Source organism: Sminthopsis crassicaudata, chromosome 1, assembly GCF_048593235.1.
Source record: "Sminthopsis crassicaudata isolate SCR6 chromosome 1, ASM4859323v1, whole genome shotgun sequence".
In the NCBI taxonomy this organism is placed as follows: Eukaryota; Metazoa; Chordata; class Mammalia; order Dasyuromorphia; family Dasyuridae; genus Sminthopsis; species Sminthopsis crassicaudata.
The window spans coordinates 530360892-530379309 of record NC_133617.1 but is presented as its reverse complement, the minus strand read 5'-3'; the positions used below and the strand labels follow the sequence as shown (position 1 = coordinate 530379309).

Genomic DNA, 18418 nt, shown 5'->3' with positions numbered 1-18418 from the left:
TAACCACAATTGCCTCAGCAAAAACAAAACAAAACAAAAAGTCTATTTCTCGTCTGTAAAATGGGAAACCCAAATGCCAAACATACATTTACCTAAAAGATTATTTTACAGAGTACTGGCAGGGAGCAGGTGCTCACACAGAAGTCAGAAGTGGTACAAGGATATTCTCAAGAACTTTAGTATCAATTGTGAAACAGGAGGTCCTGGCATAGGACCGCCCAGTGTGGGGTGCCCTCATCAAAGAAGTTCTTGTAGCCTGTGAGCAAAAGCAGAGCCACAGTAGCACAAAGGAAAGATGAGACATGCAAATCTAGAAACCTCTCTATCTCAAATGTTCAAATCAACCATTTGTGCCTGACCTGTGGTAGAGCCTTCCTAGCTCACATTGGACTGATCAGCCACATTAGAACACACTGCACATTGACCTCAGTCTCATGATGTCATCGGTCCTCTTCTTGGAAGGACAAGCAGCCACTATGGCTTCCTGTAAGCATAGTATTGTCCATCTAGATGGTTTAACTTTTTTGCAAACTGATTAAAAAACATGTGGCTTTCTAAAAGAAAATCCTTGGATCTTTTATCTATATACAGCCAAAAAGAATTATGGTGTCTACTGAACACCATCAGAATACTTCTTATAGTGAAGTGGAGGACTGGGCCCTCTGGTGGGCTTTTAGTGAATAAAAATAATGCTTTTGAATCAAGAAGAACTAAATTTGAATATCATCTCAGATATTTTTACTAGCTGTGTCATCCTAGGCAAATCACTTGATCTCTGAACTTCATTGTCCTCATCTGAAAAGGATAAAGATAGTAATAGCCGTCCCCTTACAGGGTTGTATAAGGATCAAATGAGAACATTTTGTATGTCTTAAAGCGCTATATAAAGGTGAGCTATTATTAGTTCAAAGCTCTGTTTGCTGCCTGGCATTTTTCCCAGCTACTAGCCTTTGTAAGACAGTGCTTTCTGCCAGATTGTCCATGAATTGTTCCTACAGGGTGATATTCCTTATTATTTGCTGGTTGAGCTGAATTGAGCTTGACCTCTTCACCCAATTGGACTGGAGTGAGCTGTTGTGTTCAGGCTTAACCAGCTAAATGATGACTGGGGAGGGCTCTAAAAGTGAGAGGTCGGTGGTCTGAGTCAGGATGATTTAGGCAGAAAGAGAATAGCTTGGTTGGATTTTTACTGAAAGGCCAAGGAGTAGAGTAGTAAGAAAAAAGATTACCTCATTTGAGTAGTGGAATGAATCTGAGAAATTTAGACGACTAAGACTGAAGCTAAAGGATCTTTGTAGTCTCAATCAGCGGATTGGAAAGAGCTTTGAAATTGAAATGAGAGGATCTTGGATTCAAGGTCTGACTCTATGAATTTTGTGACTTGAAAAAAAATCACTTATCTTTTCTGGGTCTGATTTTACTCATCTGTAAAATGGGGAGGTTGAATTAGATTATTTCGGATATAATATTTTGTAACTGAGATAGAAACGTGCTAGAGAGATTCATAGAAGCTGTCATTCTGATGGCTTCAGAGCTTCTTCTGTTTTTATTGACCCATTTCACACTCATCTATTCAGCCTCTTCTCAATTTCCTTAGAAATTGAGAAAAATTCATTCTGTCACACGCACCTAAATGAACTTAGAGAGAAATCTTAATATTTGAACTAACCATTCTTCTCTTTTGGGATAGAACAGGGGGCCCTGACAACTTTCCTGTTTGTATCAGTTTACTTTAGGACATCAAGGTGGCATAGTGGTAAGAGCACTGGGCCTGGAGTGGGAAGACCTAAGTTCAAATCCAGACATATATTAGCTCTGTGACCCTGGGCAAGCAACTTAATCTCATCTATAAAATGGGAATAATAGCAACTTTCTCCCAGGATTGTATTGGACATTAAATAAAATAATAATTATAAAGCATTTTTCTTAGTACCAAGTGCAAAGTAAGCACTACATAAATATTGACTATTACTGTAGTCCAGAGGTGGGAAACATCCAGTCTGCAGGCCTTATTTGCTAAGGCAACTGCAGCCAATGATGATCTGAAAGATAGGTAGAACAACGTCCTATTGCTTGAGTTCTATAAATTGATAATTTTGTATGGCCTATGAATAAAATTATAAATATCCAAATGACCTTTGACAGAAAAAAAAGATTCCCTCCCCCTGCTGTAGCCTATCAGTGAGCTGCTTTTATATCCATTTTAATCCAGTTTAATCCACCAAGAAAATATTAAGTTATTTGACTTGTGCTAATTGCTAGGGAATACAAAGATAAAATGAAAGATGTTCTTTTCCCTCAAGTAGCTTACATTCTACCAACATAATATCCTTTGGATAAGGGCCTGGAATTAAGGATGGCTAGAATCCACATGATGCTTTCCTTCACTAGCCATGACCCTTTTGTTTTTTCTTCCTAAGGTTGTGCTTTAAAGTGATGTGGTTGCCAGAAAGTTGATTGGCAAATAAACAAAATGTACCTAATCAAAACCAAACCAGAAACACCTAAAAACTAAATAGTTGACAACAAAATTTTTTTTTCAAAAGAGGCAGCATTTGAAAATTATAATTTTCTTTACATTCTACTCATCATAAGAGTCTTCTGGTACTGAAGATATAAAAATGTTACTGTGTGAACAGTACAGCCACACAAAGGCAGCTGTCTGGGGGAGATATAAAAGCTGCTGTTTCCTTAGAGGGAAAAAAACAACACCAAACATTAGTGTCCTTTATGTAATTTCTTTATAGCTAGAACCCTGGAATTGATTATAGTAATTTAATTTATTTATAGCCAGTCTGCTTCCATAAGGTTTTGAGACAACTTACATAATTAAAAATAGTGTAGCAGAGAATAATGAAGGCTACGAACAGAACAAAGACCTATCTAAGAGGCACATGAGAAGCAAAAGCTACCACAAACTTGGACAGTAGTAATTAGCCAAACACCAAATCTGGTCCTAAGTTTTGGGGCTGACAAAGAATGAACCAGAAAAAGTTGGGTTCATTATCTGACAAAAGAAAGCACACATTAGCTTACAGAGATTAACTTTTTTTTTTTTTACTGGAACCAGACTTGTTATGATTTATTGCTTAGATTCCTATATTAGAGATTTTGGGTCTCTATCAGTATCTTTAGCTACTCTTTGACAAAAGACATGGAAAAACAAACATGTTATTCAAACGGACATTTTTGTATCCTCTACAAAAGCTCAATCCATTATTTGTGTGTATCTACTTACTTATGTACATGACAGAGGAAGGAGTTAGGAAGAGAGTTAAGATCTTATCCACATACCTTGCCTGATAAGGATTCATATAAGAGTTTTGGAAAATGAAACTTTCTCCCAGACAGCAGTTCAGCTAAATTCAACAAGCACTGATTAAACATCTTCTATTAAACATCAGATAACAGTTCCATTAATTTCAACAAGCACTGATTAAACATCTTCTTTTAAACATCAGATAACAGTTCAGTTAAATTCAACAAGAATTGATTAAGCTATGTGGCACAGTAGATAGAATGCTAAGCCTAGAGTCAGGAAGACTCAACTTCTTAAGTTCAAATCTCTCCTCAGACAAAAGCTACTGAAAAAGTCACTTAACTTTGCTTGCCTCAGTTTCCTCATGAACTGCAGAAGAAAATGGCAAGCCATTCCAGTATTTCTGCCAAGGAAACTCCAAACAGGATAACAGAGAATTGGACACATCTGAAAAATAACTGAACAGCAATGATGTGCCTAGGACCATGCTGGGTAGATGCTTTAAATATACAAACAAAAAGGAAATAGCCTCGGTACTCAAAGAGTTTATGTTCTTCTAGGAAAAGATGAATAGAGAGACAAGTAAATGTAAGATATATACTGAGGCAATGAAATTTAATTTCGGAAGTGGGACAGAGAAGACGAGTAACTGTTGAATGGGGTGATGGTGATGATGGTAGCGAAGAAAGGACTTGTATATAGGAAATGGCACTTGGGCTGAGTCTTAAAGAAGAGTTCAAAATTCCAAGAGGCAAAGAATAGGATGGAAAGCATTCTAAATTTGTGGCTTAGCCTGTATAGAGGCTCATGAAAGTATTGAATATGGGAAGATGAAATATGGAATGTGGAGAACAGCAGATAGGTCAGTTTGAAGTCAATCCATAAAGATAGGTTAGATCCAGATTGTAAAGGGCTTTTGATGATAAATTGAAGAATTTGTATTTTATACTTGGGTAGCAATTTTTAATTTGAGACCATGGGTTAGATTTCAAGATATCCATGAACTTGGATAGGAAAAAAAAATGCATCTTTATTTTCACTTAACTCTAATTGAAATTGAGCCTTTCCTTCAGTTAGTTAAAAATCCCAAGAAGGCATCCACAGATTTCACTAACTGTCCATGGAATCTTTCTCCCTTCCTCCCATTCCCCTTCTTGAAAAGGCAAGCAGTTTGGTATAGAATATACATATGTGCAGTCATGCAAACCATTTTCATATTAGTCATGTTGCAAAAGAAAAACCCAAGAATTAATAAATCAAGTTGAAAAAAATAAGTTTCAATCTGCACTCAAACTGTAGTTGTTTTTTTTTTTTTTAATGAAGAAATGGTATTTATTGATGATTGCTTTTCAATGGTATTTTATTTTTCCAATTACATGTAAAGATAGTTTGCAATATTCAGTTTTGTAAAATATTTTTTTAATCCCTTCCTCCCTGCTAAGCTTATCTCCCCCTTCTCTAACACAACAAGCAATCTGATGTTTTATACATCTACAATATTTTTAACTTATTTCCATATGCAAGCTCTAGTTCTTACTCTAGAGTTGGATACCCATTTTTCATCATAGGTCTTTCAGAATTGTCTTGGATTATTCTTTATAGAATAACTAAGTCATTCATACTTGATCATTATGTGTAATATTCTTCTGGTTATGCTCACTCCATTTTTAAATTAGTTCATATTAAGTCTCAGGTTTTTTTGAAGGCATCTCACTCATTTCTTGTAGAATCATAATATTCTACAGATGAGGAAAGGAAGGGAGGGAAGGAGGAAGAAAGGAAAGGAAGAAAAAAGAAAACAAGGAAGGAGGAAAGGGAAGGAAGGAAAGTAAGAAGGAAGGAAAAATAAAAGAAGGAAAGAGAAGGGAGAGAAGGAGAGAGGGAGGAAAGAAAAAAAGCAAAGGGGGAAAGGAAGAAAAAAGGGAAGGGATGGGAGGAAGAAAGGAGAGAAGGAAGAGAGGAATAAAACAAGGAAGGAGGGAGATATAAGAAGTTAAGTGACTTGCTCAAGTTCATTTAGTTTAATAAGTTTCTGAGACAGAATTTGAACTTGCATTTTCCCAACTTCAGGGCCTGTGCTCTGACTAGTATTCTACCAATCTGTCTCTGAAATATTTAAGGATATGCATTATCAGCTGATGACTGTCCATAGCAGAAATGTATTTTAGAGCTCCCATGTACTACCCAATTGGAAGTAAAACTGCTTTCCAATGAGTTCTCTAGGAAGAATTCCTTACAAAGTACACATCTAAGTTTCTGAATGAATTTGAAAAGAGCTTTTGAAGACTGTCCAAGTAAGTGTAAGAAAGGCATCTTATACTGATATCCTTTCAGCAATTCTTTTATGCATTTTTGAATTGATGCCTTTTGTTTTTATATGATATTCATTTAAATTATATCCCTACCTGCTTCATTCCTACCCAAGCTGCCTTCTAGATTTAAAAAGAAAAAGAAAAAAACAAAACAAAACAAAAACAGTTCAGCAAAACCAGCCAACTCATTGACTGATAACAATAACAATAATAATTATTATTACATACTATTGTCAATATATTATTATATGTAACTGCTAGATATAATATTACAAACTATAATTTAAAATTATATATGTTATTATGGCTAGCATTTCTAACACTTTACCTTTTATCTCATTTGATCCTCAAATGATCCTAAAAGGTAGATGCAATTTTATCCCATTTTATCCATGTGGAATCAGATTGAGAGAGATTAAGTGATTCAGTTAAGTATGTGACAAAAGAATTGAACTCAGATCTTCCTGACTCCACCACTCCATGCACTACTCACCTAGCTAGTTGCTTTATATGTTGCCAGTTTATATGCAGTATTCTATATCCATAATCCCCAACCTTTGTACCAAAGGGAAGAGGCATATTTTCTCAATTATTCTCTTGGGCCAAGCTTTATATTTTAATTATGTAGTGTTCAATTCCAATTTATTACTCTTCCCAGTTATTGTGTGCATTGTTCTTGTTCTAATTAGTTTAACTAGCCTCTATTGATATAATCTTTCCCATGTTCCTTCAAATTCTTCCTATTTGTTGTTCCTTATGGTGAGGTAAAACTTCAGTTGTTTAAATTTGCCATTCTGTTATTATTAGACATTTGGATCTATCTTTCACATGGTAGTTTTAATGGTTTGAAATTTGGGGATATATTTGTTCATATACTTTGACTGTTACCCATAAGAGTATAAATATGTTTATTAGCCTCTTGGATATCTTTGTATATCACTCCCTTATCAGAAAATTTTCCTTATCAATGGTTTTTCTTATTTTACCTAGGTCTAGTATGAGCTACCGGACTGTGGGGAGTCAGTTAGCTCTTCTAGGCCCGTTTCTTCATCTGTAAAACGGAAGTTTGATTAGATGATCTTTAAGGTCTCTAATTATTACATGCTGATACTAGCCTGTAAGTACCCCATGCAGTAGCCAAACTGGAGTGCCTAATGTCCTCTCAGCCTGTCCACAACTTTGCCAAAGGTGGCTGGTAGTTCAGTGTATACAGTATTGGACCTAGGGTCAGGAACACCTGAATAAAAATCTAGTCACATACACTTAGTAATCAAGTAACTATAGGTAACCTCAATTTGCTTCAGTTTTCCTCAGTTTCCACTTCCTCAGTGGAAGTGATAAAAGCATCTACCTCCAAGGATTGTTGGAAGGATGAAATAAGCTATTTGTAAAAAGCACTTAGCACAGTACCTAGCACATAGTGGGTATTTTATAAATACTTATTCTCTCTCTTTCCCCACCCCATCCCCATCTTCACACTCTGGCAACTTCATCATTCCACTGAAATTGGCTTCTCCAAAGTTGGTCTCTTAATTGTAGATCTAATGGTCTTTTCTAAGACCTTATTCTTCTTGACCTCTTTTGTCTCATTTTAGACTGATGAACACCCTATCCTCCTGGATACTCTTCTTCTCCAATCTCTGTGACCACTCTTCTGTCTCTTTAGCTGGATCTTCATCCATGTCTCACACCTACTAATTGAGCGTATTCCTAAGACTATCCATGACTCTTATCTTTTAATATTCTCTTATTTGGTCATTTCATTGGTTTTCATTGGTTTCAGTTATGTAGATAACTCCAAGATTGATATATCTAATCTTCTGATCTACAGTTTCTCATCAACTGTCCTAGAAATATCAAATTTATCACATCCAAATAACCATTATCTTTGTCCTGAGATACCCCTCCCCCCTACTTTAAGACTTTCCAATTTTTGTTGAAGGCACTAACATTTTCCCAGTCTCCGAAGTTCATAATCTTGTCATTTCCTTATTCTTGACTTCTCACTCTCCCTCAGTCCACACATCCAACCAGTTGCCAAATCCTCTACAATATCTCTCCTTTTCATCTTCTTTCCTTTAAATAGTCACCACCACCTTTGTTCAGGTCCTTAATATCTCCCTTGGATTATTGCAATGATTTTATATGGCTTCCCCAATTCAAGTTGTTGGGTTTTGTATTCTGATCCATCCTCTTCAAAATATTAAATTTCTTAAGTAAAGCTCTTAAATATGTTTTTCCTTTACTCAGTAAACTTTTGCAGCTTCTTGCTGCTTCTAAGATAAAATAAAGGTCCTGTTTGGTTTTAAAATCCTTTCCAATGTGGTCTCAGCCTATCTTTCCATTTACTGGACATCACTCCCTCTCCTATACTTCTATCTGTTCCTCACACATGGCATGTGGGTCCTTCCATCTGTGTTCCCTCACCCCATGTCCAAAATATACTATTTCCTCACTTCTTCATAAAATTCCTTTCTTCCTTAAAAAATGTAGCTTGAACGCCACTTCCTATTTGAAGCCTTCAAATTCCAGTGCCTTCCTAACTTAAACATCTTATAATTAACATATTATCATTTAATCATTTCAGTCACATCTGACTCTTCATGAATCCCATTAGGGGTTGTTTGAGCAGAGATACTAGACTGTTTTGCCATTTACTTCTCCAGCTCACTTTACAGACGAGGAAACTGAGGCAAACAGTTAAATGACTTGACCAGGGTCACACTGTTAATGTCTGAGGGCAGATTTGAACTCAGGAAGAAGAGTCTTCCTGACTTTAGGTCTGGCACTAACCACAGCAATGCCTTGTATTTATTCTTTATGTATTCATTCTATATAAATTTATGTGTAATTGTTCCACTCATTAGAGTTTAAACTCTTTGAGAGTAAAGACTATTGCATTTCTTTTTGCTTTGCAGACTTACAACAGTAAGTTGTAATAATCTGTAAAAATCCGCAAAAATGCACCGTTCTCTTCAAAACAGATTTTTGGTCAATAATGAATCCCTTAGGCTTCAAAATTAGGGAGGGGTCTCTCATTTAAATGTCTTTAGGAGCAATATCCTTAAAGACCACAAGGTGGTGATGTGGTTCCATGAAAGTATACATGGTAGCTCAACCTACTTCTTTTCCTTTCCTGTTTTTTGCCTGGTTTTCTGTAGCTTGCTTTCTGGCTTCCAGCTCTCCTATTTTTTTTTTTTTTTTTTCTCTATCAAAACAAAACAAACCAAGCCGGGTTAATTTGCATCTTGCTTGTAAGTAATAGGGTTTTTCCTTTTTTACAATGAGTTGGTTAACCTTGACAGAACAAAATCTTCCACTTTAAGGTTATTGGTTTTCAGTATTCATAGAACTAAATATATCTAAAACATTTCACTCAGTCAAATTTTCCTCTAATTCATTTACCCCTAGTTGCCTCTAAGATGAAAGGATTGGACTGAATTACTTCTGTAGTTTCTTCTTGGTTGCAAAATTCTCTGATAAAATGGTTTTTCAATTCTGGGTTTTCAAGATTATTGTCAGGGCATCCTTTTCTCTCCTTCTAAGTATGATGGTGTTAGATTTAGATGTTTTCTTTTTTATCCTTAGTTTTATTGATATTTTGTTTTACATCAATGTTATCTTAGACTAAATGTTTTCCTCTTCCCCCATCCACCAAGCCATCTTTTGTAACAAAGTTTAAAAAAAAAAAAAAAAAAGACAGAAAACATCAGCAAAATCAACCATCTCATCAACTGGGTTGTCAAAATATGCAGTATTGTACACTCATAGCTGTCCACCCCTTCAAAAGAAGAGATGGAACTGTGCTTTTCCAATTCTTTTGTGGGCCAAACTTTGTCATTGTAATTATTCAACATTCTGACTTTTTAGTCTTTTCATGTATACTGTTATAATCATCGTATACTTTGTTTTGCTGGTTCTGCTACTTTCGGTGCACCACTTCATATGTCTTCCTAAGCTCTCTAAACACTTTTAGTAATGGGCAAAAGTCAGATTTTTTTTTTCTCTAATCCATCTTCTAGATAGCTGCCAAATTCATATTTCTAATACAAAAATCTTTGTCATTTTTCTACTCAGTAATCTTCAATATTTCTCAGTCCTCAACCTGCTATTTAAAGTCCTCCATTGTATAGTTTCTTCCTGCCTTTTCCATTTTATTTGATATTACTCTTCTTTTAGCACTCTCTGTTCTGGTCAGACTAATCCATTTGCTTTTCCATTACATTCTATCTCCTTCCTCCATCTCTTTGCATAGGTGGCTTTCTACATCATTGCATTTCTTAATTGATTTTCTTGACTTGACTTGAAATCCATAACTTCCTTTAAAACACAACTAAGCTGTCATCTAATACATTAGGCTCTTCCTTCTTAACTAATTTGATTGCGCTTCCACCATTAATATTATTTCATATTGCTTTCAGTATTTTTTGCATTTACTTATCTATTGCATGTTGTATTTCCCCTTTCTCCCATAGAAAACATACTTTAATGACAGAATTTTTTTTGGTTGTCTTTATCCCCTGATAAGATGTTTTGTACATGGGTGTTTAATAGAATCTAATTTGTTATTGAATATTTAATCATTTTGTGTTTCATTTTTTAAAGATTAAGCATTAGAACTTTAAAATATTAATATTTATAAAAATAACTTTATAGGAATCATCATTTCAGTTTTGTAAGGTGAAAAGGTCCCTGAATTTGAGACCAGAAGACTTGATACGAATCAGGTCTTTTCTATTTACTAAGCATGTGACCTCATGGAGAAGAGTTTACCTCTTTGGGATTCAGTTTCCCCATATGTCTGGTAATAAAGTTGGATTGATAGATTCAACAAATATTTTTTTAAGCAAGGCAGTATAGTCAAATATGATATAAAGAGTCCCTACCTTCAAGATGTTTAAATTATTAGGTCTCTGGATTTGTCATCTGAAACCTATTGGATTTCTATCTGAAGATGTTCAGAAAGAACAGAGCTTATGATCATTTCAGCTCTTGAATGTATCAGTAGAATTTAAAGGAGACCATGTAGGACTAGAGATAGTTTGACTTTTTCCTTTAAGCCCTACTGTTTTTTCAGTAATGATTTTGGATTGGTCATTATTTGTAAATGTATGGAATATTTCAAATTAAAGGCAGTGCTAAACTTGACGAGGATTGTTTTTTTGCTAATATATTTGTTTGTTGTTTGTTTTTGCAGGATCTGCACAATTTAGATCTGATGATTGGAGTTGCTGCAGCCGGCATTGCTGTCTACCGTAAACATATTTGCACAAGTTTCTATCCTTGGTAAGATGAATTAATTTCTAATTATTTTCTGAATTATGTTTTGAAGTGTGTGCTAAAGCATTACTATCTCTTAATTAAAATTGTACTTCCTAAGAAAGTAGAGAAGTATCTTATAACTTTCAGCTATACTCCACCAAGGCAAATTTTTGCCAAATTAAATAACCAGAAGTTTTTATTGTTTGCTCATATTTGGCATGGTAAGCCAAAACACAGTGTTAAGGATTTTTCTGTCTAATCCAGCAAGTCTCTATTAAACATTTAATTTTCATATGCTAGGTTCCTGGGAAACCAAACAAAAAATAGTTTCTGTTTTCAAATAGTTTTCTTTTTATTGGAGAGAAACAACATATACACAAGTAAGAAAATAGATGATCATTTGAAAAGGAAGAAAACACGAAGATAACTGAAGGGGATCAAGGAAGGCTTCCCATAGTAGGGAACTATGGAAAAGAAGCTATATTGAAAGAAATTAGGAATTCTAAATAGCAGAAGTAAAAAGAGAGTGCATTCTATCATTAGAGCAAAGGCATAAAGATCATAGTTTAAGGAACAACATATAGAATAATCTATCTAAAATATAGAGGGAGTGAAGGGGAGTGATGATAAATTAGCCTGGAGAAGTAGGCTGTAGACAGATTGTGAATGCTTTTAAATACTAAACTGAGAGATTTGTATTTTATCCCAGAGACCAGAGAGAGCTACTGAAGGTCCTTCAGCAAGGGAATAATACTATGAGACTTTGATTATTTTGGTATGTACAATAAAGAAGAGAAAGTAAAAACTGGGAGTCTAATGACGAATGGGCATAGTCCAAGAGAAAGAAAATGAGGGCCAGGAAGTGGAGAAAAAGGGACAAGTGTGGGTGTGAAATTGATGAGATATTTCAACAAATTAGATAGGAGAGATGAGATTGATTGAAGTTTCAAAGATCCCGAAACAAGCTTCAGTGCCAGAAAGATAGTACTACCATCAGGAGTGGGTAGAGTGAGAAAGAAAAATGTTTTTGAGATCTTGAGTTAGAGGTGCCTAAGAGACATCCGGAAGATGCTGTCCAAAAGGAAACTGGTGAGTGCCCATCCTGTACTGTCTTGCCTTCTGGATATCACCTGGCTGACCTATCAGTATTCTGTACTTAGCATTCAAAATGAAAATCAGTAACTTCTTTTCTAACCTGTATCTTGGATCCCCTATAGAAATTCTCCTATTTCTGTTTAGACATCACCAACTTTTCTATCACCTAGATTTTCAGCTTTGGAATCATTCTGACCTCTTCACTTTGCCACTGCAGATCAGTTGCTAAGTTTTATTATTTCTATCTCTATAACACCCTTCACACCTATCCCCTTATAAACTACTTGGCTTACCACTGTTCTAGTTCAAATCTTCATTACCTCTCACTTAGATTATTATGAAAGCCTCTTCTTTTAAACTTTTAAATATATATATATCTATATATCTATATCTATATCTATATCTATATATAAAATTTTTGACATTTTATATTTTGACTTCCAAATTGTTTCCTTCCCTTCCACCCCCACCTCCAATATTATATCAGTTATACATGAAAAATCATGCAAAACATATTGGCCATATCTCAAAAAATAGCAAAAATAAAATAAAATAAGTGAAAAAAATGTACTTCATTTTGCAATTCAGAATTCATTAGTTGGCTGGAGGAGGATAGCATTTTTTCATCATGAGTGCTTTGGAATTGTCTTATATTATTGTATTGATCTAACAGCCAATGCCTTTACAGTTGATCATTATTGCAATATTACTGTTTTTGTGCACAATGACCTCTCCATTCTTCGCACTTCACTTTGCCTGGTTTTTCTGAAACTGTCCTGCTCATTCTTTCTCAATAGTATTTTATTTTTCCAAATACATGTAAAAATAGTTTTCATATTCATTTTTGTAAGATTTCCTGTTCCAAATTTTCCTTTCTCTCCCTTTAATCCCCTCTTCCCCAAGACAGCAAGTCATGCGATACAGGGTAAATATGTGCTATCCTTTTAAACATGTTTTCATATTTATCATGCTGTGCAAGAAAAATCAGACCAAAAGGGGGAAAAAAACAAGCCAACAAAAATTTGAAAATATGCTTTGATCCACATTTGGTCTCCATATTTCTCTTTCTGGATATAATTGGCATTTCCTTCCCAAATCTATTGGAGTTGCCTTAAATCATTGCATTATCAAGAAACTGCTTATCATTTCTTATAGCCCAGTAGTATTTCATTACAAGAATATACCATTTGTACATGAGTGTTTAATAAATTTTAATAAAAGCTTGTCTAGCCATTTCCCCATTGTTGAGCATCCCCTCAATTTCCAGATCTTTGCTGTCACTAAGAGGGCTGCCACACATATTTTTGTACAAATAGAGTCTTTTCCCTTTTTTTCTGATTTCTTTAGGATATAAACTTTGTAGTGTTATTGCTGGATCACAGAGTATGCAGTTTTATGGCTCTTTGGCCATGGTTACAAATTGTTCTCCAGAATGTCTAGACCAGCTCACTAGTCCAACAGTTCATTAGTGTTTCTTTTATGATAGCCTTTTAATTGGTCTCCTCTAATCCATCTTCTGCGTAACTGCCAAAAGTAATTTTCCTAAGGCACAGTTTGGACTACATCCTTCCCCTGTTCATAAATCTTACATAGCTCCTTATTGCCTCATGACAAAATAGAAATGCCTCTGCTTGGCACTTAAAGCCTTTCACTACCTAATACCAATCTACCTTTCTAGATTTTATTTCACATTACTCATCTTCATGCACTTTCTGCTACAGACAGAATAGACTATTTAGCTGCATTCCTAATCCCCGCCTTCATGATTAACGTCTCATGTACCTAGCGTGCTCAGCCTTCTTATTTATGCCTCTCAGAATCTTCATCTGCATATAAGACCTGACTCAGATGCTGCACCCTCTGTGAAGTCTTCCAAATCTCCCAGACTTTATTCTCTTTACTTATCTGAATCCATGTTTGTAACCCCTCAGCAGAATGGTCCTAGAGGTCACAATCTATTTAGTTTCTTTTTTTGGTTTCACATTATTTAGTTCACATAGTAGGTGATTAATAAATATTTGTTGAATTGAAGAATTTTGTTTCTTATAATAATAACTAGTATTTATAAGGCACTTTAAGGTTTATAAAACTCATATACCAATATTATCTTATTTGATCATCTCAATAACCTTAGGTGGTAGGTACTTTTATTATGCCCACTTCTCAGTTGAGGAAGCTGGGACAGACTGACCTGCCAGTGTCACACAGCTAGTAAGTGTCAAAGGCTGGATTTAAATTCAGGTTTTGTGACTCTAGGACCACTTCTCTATCCACTGACTGCCAAATCATACAGCTTTCATCATAGAATTAGATATTGAGTTTGCATCCCACCTCTAACTCTTATCTTTTGTCTCCTGGGTAAATCAATTATCCTTTCTGTGATCCTCAGTTTCCTTATTTGAGAAGTGGGGAGACTGATACTTTTACCCAAAGGTTGCTGACTAAAGTGTTTTCTAAACCTTCTAGTCCTCAATAAATATGAGTTATCAGAAGATAGGGGTTTCATGGAGAAGAGTGTTTTATCTAATGCTCACAATTGATAATTTGAAGTTTATTTTTTTCTTTAAAACTTAATGGACCAGCTCTACTGCCTGCCTTTATTCAGTTTTTTGGTACTCTGTTTGCTAAGATGTCATTCCCTCTGCCATTGCTCAATTGAAATCTCTCTGGGAAATGGAGAGTGTTTCATTTATTTTGCATGGTGCTCATGTATGAGGTTTGTGATTTTATTTACATTGACAAGTGATACTGTCTTTTCTTTATAGGATGAACATCCTAAAAATCTCCTTCAAAAGAAAAAAGTTTTTTATACAGCAACATCAAAAGCATGTAAGTAAATCTGCATTTATTTTGTTTTTTTGTGTGTCTTTAATTGTTCTTTCTGTGTGAGTTATATTAAAGGCCACCTAGACGAGATTGTTATTCCTCAAACCAAAGATCTCTAAAGCTCTGTTTGGACTTTGAGATGAAAGGGCTGATCTGAAGGATCTCTGAGCTTCCTTATAATTTTGTCCTTCTGACATCCTATGAATATTCATGAGTTAATGAAGCTCTTTCCTTTTCTCACTCTCTTCTTCCTCCTTTCTGCCTCTTAGCTTCCTGGGCTTCCTTCATGTCTCAATTTAAGTCTCACCTTCTGCATAAAACCTTTTCCAAACCTATTTAATGGTGTCTTCTGTCTGAAATTATCCCCAGTTTAGCTGTGGGGCAGCTATGTGGTACAGTGAATAGAGTGTTGGATCTAGAGTTGGGAAGACTTGAGTTTAAATGTGACTTTATTATTATTATTTTTTTTTAAGGTTTTTTTTGTTGTTTTTTTCCCCCCCCTGAGGCTGGGGTTAAGTGACTTGCCCAGGGTCACACAGTTAGGAAGTGTTATAAATGTGACTTTAGATGCTTATTATTCATATTAATCACCCAACTCAGTATTCTCTAAATTATTATGAATAGGGGAGGGGAGATTTGCTTAAGACTTGAGCTAGTGGATAGAGAGAGAGAATGAGAGCGAATCTCTGTATTGGGCAAGTCACTTAATTATGTCTCAGTTTCCTCATCTGTAAAATGAGCTGGAGAAGGAAATAGCAAATGATTCCAGTATCTTTGCCAAGAAAATCTCAAAAGGGGTCACAAAGAATTGGACACAACTGAAAACAATTAACAATGGCAAATCTTGTTTGCACATGGTTGTTCTCATATTGTCTCCCCTATTAGATAAGACTATCCCCTCGAGATTAGACTTGTTTTTCATATCCTCATTGTTTGGCAAAGTGCTTGGTACACAGTAGGTGCTTAATAAACACTGGTGGACATTAACACTATCAGGCCCATCCTCTTACCCAACTTTCTCCATCCTTCCTGTTATCATATGATCACCATTCTTTTTCTCCCAATTAGCATCTCTCTCTTCTCCATTACATCATTATCTTTGATTCTAGTAACATTTTTCAGATCTCCCCTCTTCAATAAGTAAGCCACAGAACAAGTTCTAATATGAGCAAAATAAAAGAAAAATAATGTTATTCTTTTTTTGCTTAAAAATAAGTTTAACATTCATATGCATAGAAAACACATAAAGGGATTTTTCCATGTATAAATAGATTTCATTTATTACACACCATTTGTTTCTTTTATCATACACAAACATATAAACATAATATATTTGGAATTCTCACAATAGATTAGTTATTATTTTCTCTCTCTCTCTGAGAGGATCTATTGGCTCCAGGGACTATCAGTCTTAAGTAAAGCTTCCCCTCACCCCCACCACAATTATCTAATCATTAGGGAATCTGTAGTTGGGTTGCTTGAGTAGAAGGTAGTTTAGTTTCCACTCAATGTAATATAATATAATGGAGTTTACATTCTTGGAGAGAATATAAAAGGGAGCTGCATGGGGGTGGGAGGATGAAGATAGCTGAGCTAGGGATAGGGTAGAGAAAGTCCTGTGGAACCTGGAGAGCAGTGAAGCCCTAGTTGGTCTGGACCACTTATTTACAATGGACGTTCTGAGATTAACCAGCCAATCAGAAAGAAAGGCTTTGAGGACTAAGGGTACTTCACTTATAAATAGTCCAGGATGGAGTAAGTTTCCAGGTTGAAGAAGTTTCTTTGGCATAATAAAGTCATAAGGAAAAGTTTTAGGAGTGTGGCCTAGAGAGGAAGGGGTAAATGTGGCTTTGCTATTTTATCATCTTCAGTTGTCACGGAAGATTTATTCTTCATGTAATTTAAACAAAATCAACCTAAAAGTGTGAAAATGTACTATTCTTATTTTGGCTTTTCTTCCAATAAATTAGAGATGTCTGTTTTACTTGTTGGTATAGTGTATAATGTTATCAATACTTACCTATCTGGAAGTAATTACAATAGTAATTAAAATGTTTTACTGATATTATTTTCTTTCTGCACAGACTAAACCAAGATTGTTTTCCCCCTCAGGATGAAGCCCGAGAGCACATCATTGCCTTCAATATGTTAAATTATAGGTCTTGCAAAAACTTATGGAAATCCTGTGTAGATCACCATACATTTTTTCAGGCAAAGAAAACAATACCTCGAGAAAGAAGTATTCTAGCCCAGTACTGGACATTAGGTTCTAAAAATCCCAAAAAGTGAGTACACTTTATTGATTTTTTAAAAGTTTCTAAAAAGTGGCCTGTGTTTGAAATATGTAATTTCTATCACTAGATAAATGAAAACCTCTGTTGTAAAGGCCTACTACTGGTTCTTAGTGAGAATCTGTAGCTTGAGCTCTCTAGCCACGAGATCTCCAAAAATCTGATTTTAGAAATCTCCTAGCTTTTGCTGCTAACATATCCACTTCCCTAGTGTGCCCACTTATAATTTGCCAAGTTCGTCCGGCCAGGAAAGATGAGCTATCCCTCTCCATCCAAGGACTTTACCAATAGTAGTTCTCCTTTTTTAGTCTTCTGACAAGTGATGTGAAGGATTTGATGAAATGGAAAATGTTTCCTTCTGATAAAAGAATTCTTCTCTTGGTTTGTGAGGAATTTGTTCATTTTATGTGACATAAGTACAGAGAATGGGAACAGTCATACTCTCACAAGATGGGAACAGTCATTCTCTCACAAGATGGCCATTGGGACTCAGTGAGATGCTATGTATATAAGGGTGCTTTGCAGGCCTAAAAATGCTTATTTGAATTTTGGCGTGCTCTTTATTTGAGTGTTGTGATTGCACTGTGTAGGATTGATATTGAGGAAACTTGGATAGTTGGGATGTGATGATAGTAAAAGGAATCACTATTATACTAGGGGTGCCAGATTTGAAAAAATTGTAGTGGATTAGACTAATAAAATTAATAAGACAAAATATGATTGAGGTAAATATAGTCATGGGATCATAGATTTTGTCCTTTGAGACCATTCCCATTCCATTTTACTGTTGAGGAAACTGGGTCTCAAATAACAATAAATTATTTATTTGTCACATAAATAAATATATTTTATTTATATATTAGATATATAAATAACATATTCTATATATAAGTAGAATATATTATGAATTATATGAATAAATATATAATTAATTAGTAAGAATTTTTTTAAAATAGGGTAAGGAATTTGCCTGGTGTTGCACAGGGAATAAGTGATAATAAGGGCGAGATTTGAATTCAGGTCCTTAAATGCCAAAGCCAGGCTCATTCCACTGTGCCCCAAAATATAGGTTTCCTAACTCAGTGTCACCATTGTTTTTCTCTGTTACTAACCTTGTCATTCATGAGACCTGGCTTATGTTCAGACAGACGGATCTCACTTTACTTACCAAAAACAAACTCTACCATTCAGTTCCAGGCAATTTGGAGAGTTGTCAGTTTGGAAACAGATTTCAAGTAGGGCAGTAGTAATCACTTGGGCAGCTGAGATCTATCCAGTCTTCCTCTCCAGACTGGTTCGCTTTTTCCTTTTATAAACCATAGATGAACACAGATCATCAGAACCTCTCATACAGCAATATCTCCTCTCCCAGG

General features: G+C 35.2%; 1 protein-coding gene across 7 annotated transcripts in view; it reads left to right on the top strand.

Annotated features, from left to right (window-relative positions):
- Positions 1–18418, top strand: part of PTPN3 (protein tyrosine phosphatase non-receptor type 3) — a 238638-nt gene that overhangs the window by 137858 nt on the left and 82362 nt on the right. For all 7 annotated transcript variants that reach the window (XM_074281840.1, XM_074281839.1, XM_074281841.1 and 4 more), the window contains 3 exons: positions 10769–10857; positions 14694–14757; positions 16867–17039. In XM_074281840.1, coding sequence (XP_074137941.1) covers positions 10769–10857; positions 14694–14757; positions 16867–17039 — 326 coding nt within the window. The remainder of the gene's footprint in view (positions 1–10768; positions 10858–14693; positions 14758–16866; positions 17040–18418) is intronic.